Source organism: Chaetura pelagica, unplaced genomic scaffold (assembly GCF_000747805.2).
Source record: "Chaetura pelagica isolate M959 unplaced genomic scaffold, ChaPel_1.0 scaffold10, whole genome shotgun sequence".
Lineage (NCBI taxonomy): Eukaryota > Metazoa > Chordata > Aves > Apodiformes > Apodidae > Chaetura > Chaetura pelagica.
Genome location: NW_009952263.1, coordinates 2,056,421 through 2,078,139, shown reverse-complemented (window position 1 = coordinate 2,078,139; position 21,719 = coordinate 2,056,421). Strand labels below are relative to the sequence as shown.

Below are 21,719 nucleotides of genomic sequence, written 5' to 3'. Positions count from 1 at the left end.
AGGGAAAGAACTATTTTACTTCTTTTCTTACAGGCTAAATAAGAGAGGCTACAATTGCAGCAAGTACTGCATCTCTCCAATTTAAAGTTCTTATCCTACACTGAACCTCAAAATTATCTCCAGGCTTTGGAGAATGGTCTCGGTTGTTTGGTCTGTCAGTCAAATCCTTCTCAGCAACTGTCCCCCTTCTTACTCCCTGAATAGAACAGTTAGGATAAAAGAATGTGCTTTGATTTTTGCATAGCTTCATTTCCCTGTTTTTAGCTATAGAATTTTGCTGTCCTTTTAAACAGAGTGGATAAATTTCAATGCTTATTACACTGAGATTTTAAAAAAATTCTTATTTATAGTCACTCCCTATAATTAATACATTGGTTTTATTCTAGCAATAAAAGTCATGAAGGGGATAAGTTCATTGCAGCTCCACCTTCTTCACCTTTGAAGAAACAGGAATTAGAAAATTTAAGGTAAGTAAATAATATAAAATATTCACCACCAAATGAGCCCCCTCTTAAATTGTGCTGTGATTCTGGGGTCATTATTAGCTTTTTTTTTTAGACATTTACAACATTGAATTGTAACTGTTAATCTAAGGATGCCTTTTTTTCAAATGCATGTGCTTCCTTTTCTCTGTGCTTTGAGTCTGAACAAATAGAAACCATCCAGAATTTCAACTTGGAAGGTAGAGTGCTCTGTTTGATCTCACTGTTACAGGCTTAGCATTATACATTGAGAAAAAAAAAAAAAAAAATTAAGTCTCATAAATGGCAAAGCTAAAAAACTTGCAGTGATTATTGTGATGGGTGGAAGGGGTGGAAATTGCTGTATGGTGCCTTTTCCCTTCAAGGCCTTGATAAGGCTAGTTGGGAACTTGGGCCCCACAACATGATGTGCTTTTTGGATGGGAAAAAAAATATGAAAGTGATAAAAGTAGCTATGCTGGTTTCGAATGGGAACTGGGCTCCTTTCAGCAGAAGTAAACCCATAATTTGCATAAAATAGGATGAAAAATTGCAATTGATTTCCTCACTGTGGAAGAACATAGGTAAAAATTGACTTTAGACTTCTTTTGTGTTTGCAAAGATCCTTGAACTTGCTTAGCACTCTGAGTGTGCTCCAAACAGAATGACTCCCATGTGTCTAAATAAGTTTCATGTTATCTGAAGCCCCTTTATTTTTCCCCAACAAGATTATAATTTGCTGGCGATGTTAATTATTTCAGGTGGCTGCCAGCCCCTTGAAAATCTCTCTTACTGTGAAGCTTGCACCTGCTAAGATAAAATAAATCCGTTTTAAGTTTCCGTTATAGACAAAGCATACAGTAATTTCCCACTTAAACTCTTGGGTAAACACTCTATTCCAACCTAACCCCAGGTAACCTATATTTTATAATGACCAGCTTAACCTTTACTTTGCTCCACTATGTGTAGCAAATCTACTTGTATTCATTTAAAAGCATTTAGCAGGAATCTGTGAGGAGACATTACTGAGACCTTGATTATTTATTCTGAAGTGGTACCAAAGTTCTACTGGAAATAGAAAGCAGTGGATTAAAACACTTATATGGGTTGGTTGTGGTTGTTCTGGGTTTTTTGCCTTCAGATTGTTGAAAATGTGGTTGCTACATGTCAAAATTTCGTGGTGTCACATTGTGATTTTTATTTATTTTTTTTAAGACATAGTCTTTTCATTCACAATCAGGTGTTATCTACTGATGAAACCTGGCAACACATCAGGAAAAACTTGCCAGTTTAGCAAGAATGACACTGCTTCTGGTAAAGAACATCATATTAGTAAAGGAAAATAATTTATTTATATTTTTTTTGCACTGCTTGCTTTGGTGGTTAAATCTAGAGGACGAGACAGCACTAGAGTGATTCTGTTAAAACTGTCTCTAGGTTTCTGCAGATACCTGTGCAAAGCAAAATACATTGCACTCAAATGTTAGTATGTTTCTGTAGTCTTGCTCACTAACCTATGTGAGAGAATTAAAATTCTTGTCTAATCAGGGAAAAGTAAGAGAATACTGAATGTTGGCAAGGATTATCCTGAGGAACAGTTATCAAATAAATTTAAGTTTTCCCTGTTAAGTAACTGGACTAAAAAACCTTTATTGCTTCTAGAACTGAAATGGGGAACTTACATGTTTTTTTATGTGCCACTTTGTATAGTTGCACACCCAAACAAGATTTTTAAATGACTAGCTGACTTTATTGTTTGTAAAAATTAAAAATACCATGTAGAAAAGGCTTATGTGCTGTATGTATTGTTTGGTACTTTTGCACAAATCAGCTGAACGGACTGTTCTCGTAGTAAGGAGTAACTCAATTGCAAGGTTTCAAAAGCAACAGGCGGAGGAGTCTGAGGACACCAAACATTGTGAAGGGCTTGTGCATAGGAAGTAGGGACTTTAGATCTTTCTTCCAAGTTTCTTCTAAACAATTCTACTCCTTTCTTCTTCTCATCCTCTGAGAAGCCAATTCCCCTGCTCTGCTCTTTACCTGTGGTACGTTTCACTGCATCAGAACAACCCAACACTGCTAGGGTATGTCAAGAGTAAAGGAGTTCTGGTAGACCACAGTGCTGCATTTGGAAAATGTTGTGGATTTTATTGTAAAAGCTGAGATGGATAGCACCAGACCTTGTTGTAGCCTTTTTCTCCCTAGATTGAACAACTTTGTGTGAAAATGTTAATCTTCCCCTGCAAAGCAGCATCAGATAAAGGAACAGTTTGAACTGCTTTGTCTTGAATAGATTTGGATTGCTAGAAGACATGTGATCCAATTTTGCCGTATTTTCTTTCTTTTGACTTTCCATTGGCCCCATCTGGTCCATCATTATGCTTTATTTTATTTACTTAATTATTTTTGAAGTGTGTGTATTGTAGTATTTCCAAGAGCATCACCGACCCTGCTAATAAATTCACAGGTAATACTTTAAGGACCACTACTGCCCACCAATATACCTTGTCTCTTTTCCATACCTACTTAGTATTGCCTCATTTATACATGTAAAGATTGCAGTGGTCTGTTTGACCCTGTCACAATACTGCAAACTTAAAATTATTATCACTTGTGACTGTTCCACTCTTCTTCCTCACTGTCAGTCACTGCATTGTTCTCCTGTATCTCCCCTTTGCTGCTGCTGAATTTTCCCACTGAGGGAGCACAATCTGCAGTCTGTTTTTCTTAATAGTTGGGATTGTTTTGTCTGCATTGGAACATAAACGGTAGACAGCTTGTTTTGTGCTTAGTTAGCTATTTTAAATTATTTCAGATTGGTTCTCTAAATGGTTTAGAAGCACTGGTTTTGGTGCCTTGATAGTAAGTTTTGAACAACTGGATTTGCTCTGGCTCACCCTTTGCCTGAGGAATAAGCCAAGTCAGATGTGGAGTTTGTGATCTGTAAACTTGCAGTCAGTGTGGGCTGACAAATCCTGTTGCCTAGACCTACACAACAGGCTGTTTGACATAATCTGGCAGTTAAAAAAACATTTTTCTTTTTCCTAGTGCAAAGGCAGTTTTATTCAGGGCGTGCAGAGGCTCAGTGATGCTGGAAGTCTGCGGTGCTCAAAGGCGACCTGTGGAGTTTTGTCAGAATCCTGACCGGGGTGAAAAACTAGTTTGTCTTTTCCCTTGTGGTGCAATTCTTCTGCTCCGATTAGCTGTCAGGTCTCCTGAGTGTTTGGTTTAGCCGGCTCAACAATGGATCCGAGTGGGCAAGAACAGTCCTGCCAGGGAGAAAGTATTTTCCTCTTCTCTAGATGGCTCTTGCTGAAGAATCTTGCCAGCTCTTACGTGACTCAGCACTGACTAGACCTTAGGGCAGAGGAGTATGTTTCAGTTGTGCTGGACTTACCTTTTGCATCACTGGAGTGTGTATTATGTTTGAATTTACACTTTGAGAAATAAAAATAAGCTTTGAAAAGTGGGAGAAATAGAAGGTGCAGTGATGAAAAGGGCAGCACCAACCAACTCTGCAGCCTTGACTTGTGTCTAAGGGTGTTTAGCTGGCGACATGTAGCATCTCTGCTGGTTTTAAAAGCTGTGCTTCCTTGAGGCAGAGACAAAAAGAGGCTAGTTAGAAGCAGGCTGTTATTACAAAGACTTTCTTCTCCATTCCCTCCCCTTCCCCAGTTGCAACCTTTCAGAAATATTTTAGGTTTGGGACTTGAGCTGGGGAAGCTTTCCTCTCCCTCTCTCAGGCTTTTGTATGTGTTCAGATTTGATGTGACATCTGGGCACAGTGGAGAGGAAGTGGGGGGTAGGGAGAAACACTGGAGAAGTTGCTTATCCTCCTTGTGCATAATTAAGGAGCATGCCTCCTGGGAAAGGGGAATAAAGGCACCCCAGGTCCTGCCACAAATTACATGACTTAGTGCTGGACCAAAAGTGGGCTTGACAGTTGCCAGAAGGTTGGCGTGGTAATAGCCCACCAGCCAGCAGGAGAGCCAAGGGCTCTTCTCCCATCACTCCTAACATGAGACCCTGCTAACAGGATCCATTCTTCCTCCCTGGAGGACTGAGTCCATGCTTACAACAAGGCATTACAGCCTATGGTGAGCAGAGGCTTGAGGACAAGGCAGCCTGTTCTGATTGATGTCTTACGAAGTGGGAAGTATCCCAAAGTGTTGTGTCTGGGGACATGGGGGTTGGAGTTATTACAAAGTGTGAAGCTTGGCCTAATGATGGCATCCTGGCGTGGGGTTATTGTTTGAAGGTGGAAAATGCAAGTAGTTCAGATTGCATTGCAGGAGCTGTCACAGATTCTGTGGGTTTGGAAGGATAAGAAAGTCAGTGGTGGCAACAAAATGCCACGTATCAGTCAGAGTCCCAGCAGCAGGTTACAGCTCTCAGTTGAACACAAAGCTGGAAACGCCAAATTCTCCAGTGTTTACCGTCACCCTGTGTGCAAACATTGTACAATACAAGTGTGAATATGTTACAACCTAATCGATCGCTACAATGTGTCAGGAGATTGTGCATCTTAAAGCTGCATTTGGGATCACAGAATTTTTCATTTAACATAATAGTTTTGTCCCTCTCCCCCCCCACTTTTTTTTTTTTTTAAATATATTTTTTTTCTTTTTCCTTCCAGGTGCTCAATACTTGCCTGTAGTGCTTACGTGGCTCTGGCTTTGGGTGATAACCTCATGGCATTGAATCACGCAGATAAACTTCTTCAGCAACCAAAGCTGTCAGGGTCTCTTAAGTAAGTCTGATATGGCCATTTATTTCTCAGTCCTGCTTTTTGCTGAAGAGTTGTGAGTTGAAGCTTCCAGTGTCTGTAGCTGCTTGCCAGTTCTGTATCAAAGAATTGCTTGGCATGCTCCTGTTCTTGTTGAAGCACTGACTAAATGTTCATTGACAGACAGGAACGTGAGTCCCCTCCTTTGCGTATGAATCCCATGTAATCTGGAATCTTATGTCTGCTCTTGTTGGTATTTGTTAATCTCCAGACATGGGTGTTGCGCAGTGACAGGACTGTCAGGTCTCTGTCCTGTTTCACTGTGGGGCTGCACGTGCTGGTGTTGGCACAGTACAGGGGCCAGGAATGCTGAAACTATAGCCTCTGAGGGGAAGGTTTGCTTGGTCAGTAGGGTACCAGATCTTGGATGTGCAGGGCTGTCACTTCACCTGCTGCTGTTGTTTATATAGGTTCTATTCCTCAGTTTCTCTTTTTCAGTTCTCATTTGGCATTGTATTTTTTTGGCAAAATGTTCAAAGCTCATTCTGTTTCTATGCATCAGTTCTCATACATCACTGCAAATTCAAAAAAGGCAACTTTTGCCTCATCCTTCTGACCTTGTTTGTGCATTTAATCCCTGTGGTATAAACAGGATAAAATACAGCAGAGGTCTTTATGGTAGTATTTTTTTCAAGACTGGTAAGGTAGTTGTGGAAAGCAAGCTAACTTGTGCTTATTTTTATATGCTGGCAGCATACACTAAAATGGTTCATGCCAATTAAAATTCTTTGGCTCCCATGCTTCAGAGTACTGCAGAAGCTCATCTTTTTGCACAGTCATTGTATATGCAAGAATTTAGAGGAGTTTGTAAGGTAATACATAATTTTGTAGAAGGCAGTGTGACTATTATGTAGTGCAAGAAATGTTAGATCAGTTTTTTTCAAAGACGAAGAACATGTATCTTGGTCTCAGGAAACTAGGCTTTTGTGCAGATTGGGAATATTGAACTGCTCTGTTTTCTTAAGAAAGTTCCTTAAGAAAATAAATTGCATGTATACAGTTATGTTTACTGTATCAGATCTAAATTACATAAATGATTTTGGATAACTGTATTTACCTGATGTTTTGTAATTCATTACAACTAACTATACAGTCAGTCTGAAGTGTACTGTATACAGCTGCATGGAACAAGCATGAACTTTTTTGCTCAGTTTTTGTTTGATTAAGTATTTGCAGACCAACCACTCTCGTTTGACACAATTCTTTCTATTCCAAAGTTGAAAAGGAAAGCTTCTGATTGCCTCAGCTGAACTACAAGTGTGAAACATCAGACTTGCTTAATCCTTTTGCAAAACCTGCAGTTGGAAAGGTGTTTGTACCCCAGGGACAGGCCTGTATAGTTGATGTTCTGAAAAATGCAGCTACCTTACATAATTAGTTTGATTTTTATTGAATGTAAAGTCACTTAACACCTCAAATTATAGATGTATCCATCTGTGGATGGATAATGTGGGCATTGTTACACTGACATTTGTGCCTAACCCTTTGCTGTTGTAGATTTCTTGGGCATTTGTATGCAGCAGAAGCTCTCATCTCTCTAGACAGAATATCTGATGCCATCACTCACTTGAACCCTGAGAACGTCACTGATGTTTCCCTTGGGATCTCTTCCAATGAGCAGGATCAAGGTTAATTAATCCACACTTCTTTAGAACTCGTTATGCTTTCAGCTGCCTTCCTGCTGTAACTTTCTATATACAAATATAATGGTGATTAAGACATTTTGTTTTAAGACCATAGGTCATTTGGGGTTTTTTGTTTGTGCTTTTGTTGTTGTGCTTTTGTTTTCCTGGCTTTGGTTCCTACTTTGTCTTTGGTTTGCCTTTTGCATGTTTGTCATTCCTTTGAAATGGCTAATTCTGTCACAGAAATACAACTGCATATTATAACATTCTGGTTTGTCTGAAGGCAACTTTTGAAAGCTGCTTTTGTTAAATGTGCAATTGTGGTTAAATTTGGGCTTCATACCTTCCCTTCCAGCTTTTTAGTCTCTAAACCAGGGTTCGGTGTACCAGTATAGTCTATTTATTGCATTTAGTGAGAGAGGAGTAGGGAGAACTTAGTTAATCTGCATCTTAGGCTTCTTGCAGTGCTTCCACTTGGGAGTGTGTGTTCTGTACACATCTGCAGATGTAGAAGCAAAACATTAAAGACAGGAAATCTTAAATGGCATAATCTCTGGAGCAAACTGATACGTTTTCCTTCTTTAATGTCAGACCATGAAGAAAGAAGCAAATGTGTATCTTTGTTATTTTTGTAATAAGCTTTAAAAAAGCTCATGGAACATTTTTGTGGGGTTTTCTTCTCTGTAGGGTCTGACAAAGGAGAGAATGAAGCGATGGAATCTTGTAAGTACCAACCACTGTATTCGGTAGAGTGCAGATACTTCTTTGGCCAGTTCAGAACAAAAGTGTAAGGGAAAAAAGAATGTTTGTATTTTTTTCCTTTATTGCAGCTGGCAAGCAGACCCCCCAGTGTTACCCCAGTTCGGTCACATCGGCGCGAACAATGATGTTGTTTAACCTTGGAAGTGCTTACTGTCTGAGGAGTGAATATGACAAAGCTCGCAAGTGTCTTCATCAGGTATGAGAAACAAATCTTAAGACAGCTTTAGGCTCAAATGTCCTGCCTTCCAAGTGCCTTTCAGATCACAGCAAATCCTGGTGATTTCATAGCTTGGGTTGACTTGCAGACTTTGCTGAGATGAGGCTCTCTTCTGTCTTTATGAACCAATCTATATTAGTAACATAAAGGATTACGAAGTTCTTACTTGTGTAAACTAGTTCAGTACCACTCTGGGAAGCTTTTTTTTTTTTTTCTCTAAATTTTGTCAAAACAATGGAATGTTACTAGGAAGCCTTTTCACTCTTTCTAAGTTTTGGGCTTTATTTTTAATGGTCCAACAGTAGTTGTTAAATCTGAGGAGAAAGTTCTTGGAGGCCTTGAGTTTACTTAGAATCATAGAATCACAGAATATTAGGGGTTAGAAGGGACCTCTGGAGATCACCTAGTCCAACCTCCCTGCCAGAGCAGGTTTACCTAGGGCAGGCCACACAGGAACACATTCAGATGAATTTTGAAAGTCTCCAGAGAAGCAGACTCTACAACCTCTCTGGACAGCCTGTTCCAGTGCTCCATCACCCTCACAGTAAAGAAGTTTCTCCTCATGTTGAGGTGGAACTTCCTATGTTCTAGCTTATATCCACTGTTCTTTTCCTATTACTGGGCACCACCAAAAGGAGACTGGCCCCTGTCTGTCAGGAAGACTACTCAAATGCATTGTTGAGCTGGAGACTGAAACAGCAGTCTTCCAAATTTCTACTTAGTAGTTGTGCAGGTGAACAGGTTCAAAATTTGTGAAGTTTTCAACAGCTTAAGGCAGTTGTCTTGTTCTTTTTCCTCCCAAGGCTTCCTAGGTTTTGGTAGGAGTCTGTGCTTGAGCTCTGTAGCACGTGTATAAAGTCCAAAGGAGTGCAAGGCCATCTGTGGATATGAAGTGCAGTAGGTCTGTGTGTTTGCAACAAGTTAATTGACTTCATAGCTGAAAAATATTTGTATATGGAAAGCTCATGAACAATCCTTGTTAACTTTATATTCTGAACTTTGGAGCAGTGGATGTTACCTTCTTCACCTGTCACCTCACCATTAAATCACAGTAGATTGGAATTACAGACACTTATGTTAATAAGTATACAGCAGATGGTGCTGCTAATTAGTGTGAAACAATCCTGCAAGGCAGATAATCTTTCAGTCTCTCCTTGCATGCATAAACCTGAGTGTATTAGTTTGAAAAATCTAATCTTAGCTTACAAATTGTTTTTTGGTTTTGTTAGCTAAGATTATGGTACCAGTCTTGTCAAGGGATGCTTGCTTTGAGCAAGCTCTTAAGCACTTTATCTCTCCAATCTCCTCTTCTTTTTCAATAAGGCTGCTTCACTGATCCACCCCAAAGAGATCCCTCCAGAGGCTATTCTGCTGGCTGTATATCTTGAATTACAAAACGGTAAGGAATTGACTTAATTTTTGTTGCCAGCAGTAAAACCCTTAATTTTACATGTAAGCTGCAATGTTGACTGTAACTTGCCATTTTTAACACTTTTTTTTCCTTGACACTTACAGCTAACCCCCATAGGCAAATACTAGAACAAGTTCTTAAGTTTGGAAATGTTTTGTCCACCTAGATTTGGGTTACAAGGGGATGAAAAGGATAGTGGTTATCATTCCTAAGCTTTATAGAGTTGTGCCACTATTTGGAATGACAACCTTTAGGCTCTGTCTCCATTCTACATTGCTATGGATTTATGTATCCACACCTCAATTTCCATTGTTTATTGCCATCCTGTTCTTACACACTCCCACTCCTGACTTCCTAAACATTCATCTTCCTAGCTGAAGACTTTTGTCCAGTATAAAGAGGGCTTGAAAGGCTTTTCATTAAAAGACAACTGCAATTCAAGTTTCCTATAGAAGCCCTGTCAAGGCTTAGGTAGCAAATACTGTAGCAAAGCTTGTGATATTGATAGCTCTCTCTTCCAAAGTCCTTCATTTTGAAGGTTCACTATGTTTGCACAGGCATAAAAAACCTCCACCTAAAGGGAAACTGGAAAGATTGCACTTGAATTCTGCAGTGTGAGGAGACTGGTGCAGCTGCTCCATGGAGGCTGTTGTGATGTCAGACCTGTGCCCCTTTCAGCCTTGATACCTGAGTGTGTGCACTGTCTAGTGTGCTGCTTCTCCTTCAGTTGTCTCGCACTGCAGACAGGCTTCAGAATTTGTAGACAAATTGAGACTTCTACAAAGCTTTTTGTAGGAAGATATTTCTAAGTTGGAATTCTGAAAACCTTTCTTTCTGCAACAAAATCGTACAGAGCAGAAGAGAGTAGCAAGTGGGATTTATGTTTCTCACCTCCTTCTAAGTATATAACCAAAAGGAGCTTACAAACAGTTTTTGTTCTATAAATGGCAACAAAATGGAACTTTTCTTCTGGCACTAAAACTTTAGTGAAAGAAAAGTGATAAGGAGAAATGTTCTAGTCAGATCTTAGGTTTTCTCCTACAATTTTATAGGTTTAATTTCTAACAAAGAATAATTTCCTTGTTTATAGTGATATTTTATTTGATGGGCCATGCATACAGCTGAAAATTAGACTTCTTGTTTAACTACATGTTTTAAATAGGTTTACCTAGGTTATGAGGTTCAAGCTTTATGTTTTCAGCTAAGAATAGGTAGAATCAAACCATACTGGAGTTTCAAATTTACTTACATCTAATACTCTTCACATCCACATCAGCATTTTACTGAATGGGAAGATTACTAGTGTACATGGCCTGGGGGCCAGGGCTGGCTTGTCAGCTCTGTTCTGAGAACAGCAACTCCTAAGTCATACAAAAGTACTTTTTTTTAAATTCCAAAATGGTCTTGTAGGTAACACACAGCTGGCACTGCAGATCATCAAGAGAAACCAGCTTCTCCCTTCTGTGAAGACACTCTCCGACATGCGGAAGAAGCCAGTGTTCCAGCCAGTCCACTCAATCCAGCCCATCCAGATGCCAGCTTTCACTACTGTTCAAAGGAAGTGAGGTCATGCTCTGCCTGGCTGCTGCCCTGCCCTTGGGGGCTTGGGATTTTGTATATTTTTTTTAACCTAGGACACCTGCATACCCCAATTGCTGGAGTGTGTTCATTTATGTAAATTTTTAATAAAACATGTAAACAAAAAGACATACTTGGAGGTGTTTGTGAAGGTAATTTCATAAAGGAAAAGAGGTTGGTATCTGTTTTCAATGTGTATATGTATAGGCATATACAGGCACATTGCCTTAGTTAGAAGGAAAAGAGCTTTATGCCTGCAGGTCATAACCAAAGGTGAAAGATTCCCCCACCTCATCTGAGCTTCCTCTGGTTAGCAGTGTCTTCCAAATCTTTCTCTCCTGCTGCTGGCCTGAAAGGATCTAAAAGGTTGTGATATAAGGACATCACTCTGCAGCACCCTGCTATGCAACAGTGACAATTGTCATTAATTCATATATATAATTAATACAATTCACACTTGCACAAAAGCCAGTCTCTGCTGCTTTTGATTTTGTTTTAGCAAGAAGGCAGAAGTCTGAGTGAGAAGGGGAGTGAGCTGGGGCTGTTGCTCACAGCCAGTGAGCATCTGTTGTCTTGCAATAGGCTGCACCAGAGCAGGGACAGGGGAGGTTGGGATGTGGCCCTTGCTCCTGCTTGTAGGCTGCAGTGCTGCTCTACCATAAACTAGAGGGGATCTGCCTGTTTCTCCTGCCTCAAGAGTTCAATGCAAGGGCCAAGAGCCCAGGCAGCAAAAACAAAACCCACACCAAAAAAAACAAACACTCTGGTTATTTTTTTTGTGAGCACAGGAGAAGAGATGAGCCATCACCCTTTCCTCACTTCTCCTTCCTGGCTGTTTCATGCCATTTCAGCTGTTCTGAGCCTGCTCTGATACCCTCTAGTCTCAGCTCCCGTCCTTGTGTCCCTAGCATTGTACTTTGCCTCCAGTCACGAGGAAGGTCACACTTCTAAGTGGCCACCTGGGATGCAGACCTTACAGATTCTGCTCTCAGTAACTTGAGCATTAGGTAGCCCAGATGCAGAGAAAAGAGGACAGGCCTGGTTTTGCACTCAGGAATATGAACAAACAAGTCACAACTAATAGAAGAACTTATTAGCCCATGTGCAAGGTGTAGAATGAGTCTGTGTCCCCTCAACTAACCATCATGAAACAGGACAACAGAAAGCTTGAGACCTGCTTCTAAGCCTCATCTGTTAGGTAGCTGGTTTCTCTGCTTTTCAAAGCTTTCAGCATAATGAGCAAGCAGATGACTTTTCCAGTATTTTCTCTAGCGCTCTAGGAGGCAGCTTCAGCTCTGTTTTCAGGTAGGGGCAAACTGTGTAGGAATTAAAACTCCACAGTAAAAAAAAAATGCATGGAGATCACCTTTCTGAACGACAAGAGAAAGGGAGTTGATACATCAGTCAAGTCAAAGTAGATTGATTAAATACAAAAAGGTTAAGGATGCTCGCTGTGTGGTCCTGGGCTCTGAATAGAGAAGATTCTTCTCTGCCCTTCCCCACCCCCCCAGGAATGTGGGGCATTCACATGCAAAAGATGCAAACGGGCCGGGCCCGGCTCCCCCCAGCGCTCCCCTCGAGGCTCCATGAAGGATGCAGTTGTTATTCCCAGATACAGCACATCTTATCGCAGCTCCATTTGCATGTGCGCAGGAGCTTTCAGCTCTGCCCTCACACTGGCTGTTCTCCTGCCTTCAGGCACCCACAGCGACCACGGCAGCTCGGGTTGGTTTTCTGCCCTGCCTATGTCGCTGCTACTTGAAGAGAGGGATGGTGGTGGCGACTTTCAGCTCCTGGGTTGCATAGTTAACAGAAGGGGAAAGTATCAAAACGCCTCTACTAAGAGGGCAGTCAAGGACCTATCTCCATCTGTGGCAGTGCACCCGAGCCCACTGTAAAACGAAGCATTGAAGGCAAGTACAACTGCAAGCTGTCCTGTTGTAAAAGCAGTAGGAGCAGGATAGTAAACTGGAAGAATCATTATGTTTGGTTTGGGTCACTTCTGAAGGAAAGGCTGTCCCGCTCCTGCTCTCCCCACTTGCCTCCACAATCCCAACCAGCCTGGATCTCACCCCCACTACAGGCATGCACTGGCTACTATCTCCACAACAGGAGAAAGGGATCTGTGGTTGCTCTCCCCTTGCCCCCAAGCACCACAGGTGCAGGTAACCCCTGCTGCCTACCTGCCAGCATGCTGACGTGGATTCAGACCTAAAGGTTTTGACAACAAAGGAGATGACAGAGAGAGAAGGATGTGCCATGGTACAAGAACTGTACAACACTTGCTCAGCAGCATCCAGAGCCATCTCATGGTGCTCAATGAACTTCCAGGTGCTAGTCTTCCTCAGAGAGAGAGCACAGGGAAAGCCAAGATAATACTGATGAATACCACACAAATCTGGCCAAGTTAGTCTTCAAACTCACCTGAGCAGCCTTTCCCCCTCCTTCACAGCATCATCTTTTCAACTGGAACTAATATCTGTGCTGACATTATTGCCAGCTGCTCCAGCAGCAAGAAAGAATGATGGTCTGGTCAAGGATTTTCATGGATAGAGCAGAGCACAGCACAGTGCTGGGCAGTCAGTTTTACACAGCTCAGGCTTTGGAGTTCCAGCACAATTAGCACTTTTGGAAACTAGAAGCCACCTCCATTTCTGCTCATGCTGGTAATTCAGTTACCAGCCTTAATTCTCAAAATGTACTTGAAGAGCATCTTCCCCTGCTCACCATTTATTTTCAAAACCTTTTCCAAAGTAGTAAGGGAAAAGAGCACCTTTTCTGCTTACCTGACTTACACTGCTGGTGTTCTGGAGCCTTTGCTTCACCACTCAGAAAAAGCATTACTTTCACAGTTGCTAAGGCAAAGAAATAGAAACCTAGAAATGGATCTAGTAAGGTTAAAACCAGGAACTTCCTGGTAAAATACTGGAAAGCTGCAGGGAGTACAGTGGTGAGTCCAGTATCAAACTTTCTTCCCCCCAGTCAAGACAGTGAGGCCGTTTTTTAATGGAGCAGCCAGTGAGGAGTGCAACGCTGCACCAAAACCACTCCCTAAAAACAAACAAATGCAACACACCAAAAAACCACAAAAGAAACACTTCCCTCTGTAGCACTCCAACATTTCTTCTCTACCCTTTCAAAGCAGGTGCCCCTGGTTAAAGGTTTCAGTAGCCACCATCTGGAGGCAGCCGGGTTCAAACTTGGGCAAATGCTTTTTCTTTTTTTGGATCCTGACAGAAGAGAAGCCTTTGGCTGGGCAATACAGACACACATACACAGATTTGCCATGAAAAAACCTCACATTTATTTGATTAAACAAAAATAAAATAAACTGCATAGGAACATTTTTAAAGTCCAGAGAGACACTGACTTTGTTTTAAGGCTGCCAGTAGCTGATACATCATCTCCTTGCTACATCCTTCAGCCTTCCCTATGGACCACAAAGATACATTCAGAAGCCTCCATTAAACACAAGGGTTCAAACATTTTGCTCACTTCTTCTACGTTAAAGTTTGCACATAACCTGTCATGCTTTCTTCTCTGCACTACTCAGTATCTGACATCTAAAAGCGTCATCTTTTTTTTTTTTTTGGTCAAGTAGAAATGTGATGCCCTTTTTGGAGCATGAAAGTTCTTGTCACAGCCTGTTTCATTAATTAGATACAAAAAGCTCTGAGCAGCTCATTAAAAGCAGAGCACTGTCTGTCCTGCTGAGACATTTTTATTATTATGAGGAGAGCAACATGATTAATCACCAAAGTAGAAAAGAAACAACTGCATTAGACAATAAACCCTACAAAAAACAAATTACTCAAGATGTCTCATGTCCAAGGACTGACAATCTTTCTGAATCCTGATGCAAACCTGCACCGAGGCAACACTACTTGAACTTAATTACCAGTGTGAGACAGGCCCATACATCTACAGTCAAATACACTAGAAAAATGCACATTTGTGAAATTGGTTTAATGTGGATGGCCTCCATTTTGTTCAAGGCTTCCAATTTCTACTTGACTTAAATTGCAGGCATGTGTTCCAACACCCTCGCTACTCCCATGAATCGTGCACAAACCAAGCAGCGCATGACAGGTAATGCACAGTACAAACAAGAGTCACATACAGTAAGAAACCCCCACCAACTCAGGTGACTAAGCACACCTTACAAACTAGTTAAAACCTTTTTAATCATCTTAGATAAGAAACTAAAAACAAAACCCAGAAAGACCTCTCTCCCTCTGAAGGAAAAACTACGTTGTCTGAAAAGTACTCTACAAACCTATAAAAGGACTTTTTTTTTAAACTAGTCTGGTAGTTCAAAAGGAAGTTACTTAACTACAGCACTACACAGACACTTAACATTCAGTCAGTAAGGCTCTATGAAAAGAGCTTTAAAAATTATCTACCTGAGTTTGTAAGTTGATACAATCATTAATAGAAGGTCTAAGACCATGCAGGTACACAAAGATTTTTAGAACCATTATTGGTTAAACAATGATGGAAAAAGATGCCAGTCTGGCTCGCTAACCCGTAAGATCACTTAGAGACATCAATGTACATTTTCCACCATAACATTTACCAAAACCAACACAGCCTATGGTTACTAGGGGTCGCCTGTACCCACTTGTATCACCCCCTAATATGAGCAGGGGAGGAAAAAAGATTTTGCAAATATAGTATCTGAAAATGTGCTTCTGCAACTTTACTCCACAGTTAAAACAAGGGGCACGTTGCATGTCACGATCAAAGTTGCATACAACTCCAACATACTGGTTTTAAACTGCCTCTCCTGAGAATGAAACTAAACTGCCTTCCAGGAATAGGAACTTGGTCGCTTTGTCATGGTGGAAAAAATTCCATTGAGTCATGAAAGCTACTAGTACAATCACCAAGTCAAAAAAATATCAGGATCTTATTCCCTTCAAGCATTTGGTATAGCATTGTGTTTACAGCAATCATAACATCAGTCTTTCCAAACGGGACATATCTGTAGGCATGCATAAAAGTTTTTCTCTTGTAGAGAGAAGACCTAAAGGTCTTATGGACATAAGAACACTGCAAATGAACATTAAGGATGTCATGTCAACTAGTAGTGTCATAATACTGAAAAAAAGGTTACATTTCCATACTCATAGTGAAAACAGAACAAACTCAAGTGTTTCAGGTATCTCCCTCCAGTTTGCCCAAGCATATGAACATTTGGTTTCATTTACAGATTCTCTAGCAAGGGCAACTTAATATCTCCATGGGCAGGCAGCAAAAAAAAAAAAGCCAAGCAAAAGCAAGAAGTCACCACATTGTACACACTTAGTATTTCTGTTTCAATTAAAATGCTTGTCCAACAGGCAGGATTAATCCTTCCCCCAGGCAGATTCCCAATTATTTCTCAAACCTGTTTGATTCTAAATTGAGGTAGATGATTTACTTCTGCAAAGTGAGGTAGAGCTTCAGGAAAAAAATAGTGGCATCTCTAGTTGTGCATTTTGTACCACAGCAAACTGGGTTTCAAACTCCCAAGGACTCAAAGACCAAAGGTACAATATTTGTCTAAGTACCAGTGTTCATTTTTTATACAGCTCCAAACTGTTTGTCTAAATATCTCTATCTTTAAATACCCTATTACCTTTTGGCACCATTTGGCTTACACTCCTTTTAAAAAAACAAACACAACAACCCCAAAACAAAACTAAGAAAAAAACAACACTACCAAAACACTTTGGCACTTTTTTTAATAACAAAACTGAACAAAAAATCATATGATCAAAGGTATGGCAAGACAAGCCTATAAACCTGCTCTTTAGAATTTAATTTTGGTTTAACTGCATCATAGCAAACTGAGCCCATTCTCTTGCAATTCCAAGGGAATGTTGCATCCAAATGCCCTGTTCTTCTTTCTCCTAACTCGGTTACATCCGGCCCAAATATATGCATTGATTTTCAGGTGTTGTCCTTCATCCCTTGCTTTCTTTACAAGTTTAAGGTTTATGAGCTTCCTTAAATAAGTCACACTTAAAACATACTAACTAAATAAAAAGGAGTGAATTATCTCAAGGACCTGCATTATCAAGTACTGAGTCTGCTTCAGTTTGCTACTGAAGCTCCTGCTTAAACAATTCTGAAAAACAACAAGATGGCTTCATAGGCTGAATCCTTAACAGCCATACTGACTGCTGATCACATTCTGTCAAGCAAAAAAGCTTACTGAGAGCCACTGGTTTAACCTGGCATAGTGAAATTCCTTTGGGAGTTCTAGTAGACAGGTCTGTCACCCATATCTGTTGTTCCCCAACGTCAGAGCTAAAAGAAAGAGGCACAAGCTCACCTTGCCCTTCTCTAGGTCATTTCCACTAGTTCAGAAGATTACTCTGAATGCTTGTGCAGTTTACAATCCAGCTTCAAAGCCTTGCTTTTCTCTTTGCACACTTTCACTACATATGATGATCCTGGGGCATTAACCTGAGAACATGCATAGCCTGAGAACACATATGGAAAAACAGAGCTAGGTTTGAATCTCTGAAGTTACAGTGTTACTTTTTCATAAGCCCCCATGGGGCATCTGATGTTGGCATTGTATATTATCACTACTTACTTTTGTTGCATATAAACCACTCCATTTTATAAGCTACACTACCACTTTTCAATGAGACCAACTGTGCTTAGCACTATCTATGACAAAGATAAGGAATTCTGTTGGGTAGCTAAATTGTAGTGTTTTTGAAACGAAAAAGCTCCCCAACACATGAGGTCTAACATTTGAGGTTTGGTTTGTAAGCAAATCCCACTGGATTAAATAGACAGCAACTTAGAAAGAGTTAACATCATTCCTCTTCCTTGAGAGCTGGGCTAGGGTTTTGTGCAATGGCTCCATACAAAATAGCAAAGGGCAACTTCAGTGTCCCTCACCTAGTACACGGTGCAGCCTGGAGGGGGGGCAAAAAGGTTTCTGCAGTTCCAACACAATCCTGAATGCACACTTTTTTTTAATGCCTGGAAAATAACTCCCTTCTAGTCCCAGAGAAGGGCAGAACCCAACAGGCATTAAAGCATGAGAGCTTTTCTAGCATAGTCCAACACTGTCAGCCACTCCAGTCAAGGCATTAACAGACCTGGCATTTTTATTATAGCATGATAGGAGAAATGCAAGGACACTGCAAACTAAACATTAAAGCTTTTAAAACCAGTTTTCTTTGGTATCTAGATCTTGCAGGCTACTAGTTTTCACAGCCCAAGTTGCAAATAATTCTTGGACTGAGTAGTACAAGACAAGCATGGACATCTGTCACAACTACAGGCCACCCCTAAGAAGGGAGACATAAACACAAGCAGAACTTGAAGTTGAAGGTAAACTAGCTTTCTCTCATATCCACATCTTGAGTAGCCACACAAATTTAATGACAGACATCTGTATAAAAGATTATCCTTTAAAGACTATTTTTAAACCATGCTATCCTAAGGTTAAGCCTAACTGAAACATACTTCTTTGAAGAGTTTGCTTCCTTGAGGCTTTGGCTGAAAGGCAGCACAGTTATTTTATCTTATTTAATTTAGGTATTTTTCTTCACTCTTCTTTCAAGAGGTTTTGCCACCTCCCAGATCAGTCTTTCTGGTCCTTTAGTTTAAGCCTCCTCTTATGTGGCAGCTGTCTGCACACAGCATCATTATTTCTACAAAACCCAGAAAGTTAACACTCCTTGGAGGGGAAAAGCAGCAAGAAGGAAAGTGCACCTTGTGATTTCTTACTAACTTCTAAAGAGCCTTTCAATCTCAGGTCACTTTTGTGCATGGTGGCTGGCAATGAGATGAACCCTTTCCTTGGAGGATGGTCAAGACTCTTCAGAGTTTTTGATAACAACCTTATGTTTCAGAGATCTGCTCTTGCAAACATTAAGGTAAATCCCATGGCATTTACTGATAAATACTTTCCATTGCAGAGAGACAGAAGAAGTCCTCTGTTCCCTACAATAACCACTCTTTTGCCACCAAAGGCCTTCTCCAGAGGGTGAAACAACAGCTCTGTAAAGGTGGTATCTGCATTAACAGCTCAACTGGAATGCAAGAAATTGAAGCATAAAACTTAGTATGTCCAGGGACTCATGAGTCACATTGTGCTCAAGAGAATCTCTGTTCTCCTAACATGTTTCTGCTTCTCTGTAAAGCTGTTTTTATATCCCCAAAAGGTCTAACTTTCCCCAGCCTCCAAGCTTTTAAGAACCATATATCTATTTATCTGTTTTACACAGAATTCTTTGGTACTGCCCTGAAAAGAAGCAGCAAAGTTTCATCTTGATGCAGTTTGCCTTATGCTGGTACTGGTAACTCGTCACTTAGATCTAGATCAAGAGATACATGAAGCTACAGGCCCACCCCACCCTAAAAGCTACAGTAGACCTTCCTGAATTTTCAGTCCAGCTCTTTGGGGAATCCAGAAAGTGAAAAAAAATTGAGTTATTGCAATTCTCTTTAAACAAAAAACCTGTTGACTTATTCAAAACACACCCTGAAATCTCCAAAGCTGTGCTTATTTCTAACTTTTGGAAAGAGGTACCACTTCTGCTCTAACAAATCCAAATGTTATTCCCTTAAAGTCTCTCTATGGGGAGGGGCAAAAAAGCTAGTAACTTCACAAGAAAGTAAAACAAAAGGGTTTGATTTTTCCCTGTCTCCATGTTCCTTGTAGCCTCTTCTGTTATCCAGGTCAGGTGCACTGATAAAAGAAACAGCAACTTTTATAAAACTAACTTAGCTTTCTGGTGAAAAGGTAAAAAGAAATACTCAATGACAGGATATATTAAAGGAAGCCTTGCTTTTTATCTAAACTTTACAACGACTGCACTAAGCCACTTCAATGAACAATTTGGTTTAAACTTAAAGAATTTGTGCATTTTCATCAGCTTCGCTTTGTGCTGTTGGATTACTGTGTTTCAGAAAAAAGTACACAGAAATGCCAAAAAGATGCAAACTTAACTCTTCCCAGCGAGTGAATCCCACTCACTTTCACAAAAGGTTCAAAGTTGTCTGGGAACAAAAGACGCTGTGCTCACCAGTAAATCAAACACACTGAGGTATAAAAAGGAGAACAGGAAAAAGTTCTCTGCTGCAGCAGCAATTCAAAAAAAACAAAAGTCCCCCCTCCCATAGTCCCGACCCACAGAACTGCAGTATGGTCAAGAATACCAACTCTCTACTAACGCCTACTACCCATTTTCTCCATTAAAAAAAGTTACATAGAGCCTTTCTTGGCTTAGTCTACAGAATGCACCACACAAACCACCTAATGTGCAGCACAGCAACACTTGTTTGTGCATGAAACCCCATGGGAGGGGGAAAGAGGTAAAACGTTCTGAACTGTAAGTGTGTGGGGATGGGAAGGGGGAGATAAACCAGGGAGGGAAGGGAGGACAATGAGGTAGATAGAATTTAACTTTACAGGCTCACTCCCTGCACAAAAGCTAAGTACATTCATCTGTAAAAAAATTAAAGATGAGGTAGGTTTGAATCAACGTTGTATTTTTTTTTTTCATTTTCTCTTAGAAGAATTTCCCTGAGACAGTTTCTTCCTAATTCAAACACAGACTAGAAGACGAGAATGCGATTGTTTCCGAAGTCGACCACGACGATCATGCCGTCAGGGGTGACGGCGATACCCGAAGGACGGTCCATCTGACCGAAGCCGCTTCCCTGAGCGCCGAACTTGCATAAGAAGCTCCCGTTTGACTCGAAGATCTGCACTCGGTGGTTCCTGGAATCGGCCACGATGATGCGCCCCTCCTGATCCACCGCCACACCCTGCGGGCGCAGGAACTGCCCGTTCCCCGTCCCCTCCGAGCCCAGGAAGCGCGCCGACTGGCAGTCGGGGTGGATGACCAGCAGGCGGTGGTTGTTGAAGTCTGTCACGACCAAGTGGCCCTCGTGATTGAAAGTCACACCTCTGGGGGAATCAAAGTGCTTCCAGAGCGCCCCTTCGAAGCCGTACTTGTTAAGAAACACCCCGTCGGGCCCGAACAGCTGAACGCGATGGTTCCTCGTGTCAGAGACCAGGATCTTGCCCTCTGCGTTGACGGCCACATCCCATGGGTAATTGAATTGCCCGTTCTTTGTTCCTTTCTCCCCGAACTTCAGGATGAACTGCCCCTCAAACGTGAAGATCTGGATGCGATGATTGTCCTTGTCGGCCACGACGATCCTGCGCGAGACGTCGCAGGCCACGCCAGCCGGGCGATCGAACTGGCCTGGCCGCGAGCCCAGCGTGCCAAACTTGTGGTGGAAGGTCCCGCACGGCTTGAACACCTGGATGCGGTTGTTACTGCGGTCAGCAACAATGATGTAGCCTTCCTTGTCCACGCTGACCCCCCAGGGGCGGCAGAGCTTGCCGTCGCTGTCCCCCTCGCTGCCGAAGGACAGCCCCGGCAGCCCGATGCCGATGTAGCTGCGCCCGGACTTCACCACGACTTTGAAGGGGCTGTTCTCAATGTGCTGGTTGCACATCATCACAGATATCAGGTGCTCTCCCTCCAGCTGTGGGCGGTAACTGACCAGGTAGGTCCCGTTCTGCTGATCGCTGACGTCTGCCCCAAAAAGGTTTCCATCCGGGCCCATCACCACCGCAGAGATCATGTCACCTCCCGACAGGCGAGGCTCGCCATCGTGGTCATACCCTATCACTGTGAAAGAGGCCACCTTGCCCTGCAGTGCACGCTTAAGGCCTTCCCCAGTGGCTTTGGTCAGAGGAGCAAAAGCCCCACTGCTGACAAACCCCATCGATTTAATGGCCATGTACAGCGCCTGGTCAGGGGGAGTGAACATGATCCTGTCGTCTTCCTGCGGCTGGAGAAGGCCTCTCACACTTTTCAGCTCCTGCACCTGAGCCAGCATGCGGTCCCGA

At 41.7% G+C, this 21,719-nt stretch overlaps 2 protein-coding genes across 2 annotated transcripts in view; one reads left to right on the top strand and one right to left on the bottom strand.

The window, feature by feature from the left end:
• CNOT10 (CCR4-NOT transcription complex, subunit 10) overlaps window positions 1–10,967 on the top strand; it is a 34,738-nt gene extending 23,771 nt beyond the window's left edge. Inside the window, exons 13-19 of the mRNA XM_010007614.1 lie at window positions 387–467; window positions 5,098–5,211; window positions 6,745–6,875; window positions 7,560–7,595; window positions 7,703–7,830; window positions 9,175–9,250; window positions 10,673–10,967. Coding sequence (XP_010005916.1) covers window positions 387–467; window positions 5,098–5,211; window positions 6,745–6,875; window positions 7,560–7,595; window positions 7,703–7,830; window positions 9,175–9,250; window positions 10,673–10,827 — 721 coding nt within the window. The 3' untranslated portion in view covers window positions 10,828–10,967. The remainder of the gene's footprint in view (window positions 1–386; window positions 468–5,097; window positions 5,212–6,744; window positions 6,876–7,559; window positions 7,596–7,702; window positions 7,831–9,174; window positions 9,251–10,672) is intronic.
• A 9,390-nt stretch (window positions 10,968–20,357) lies between these two features.
• TRIM71 (tripartite motif containing 71, E3 ubiquitin protein ligase) overlaps window positions 20,358–21,719 on the bottom strand; it is a 14,286-nt gene continuing 12,924 nt past the window's right edge. The window contains exon 3 of the mRNA XM_010007613.1: window positions 20,358–21,719. This exon is cut by the window's right edge and continues 137 nt beyond it. Within this exon, the coding sequence (XP_010005915.1) occupies window positions 20,411–21,719 (1,309 nt within the window). The 3' untranslated portion in view covers window positions 20,358–20,410.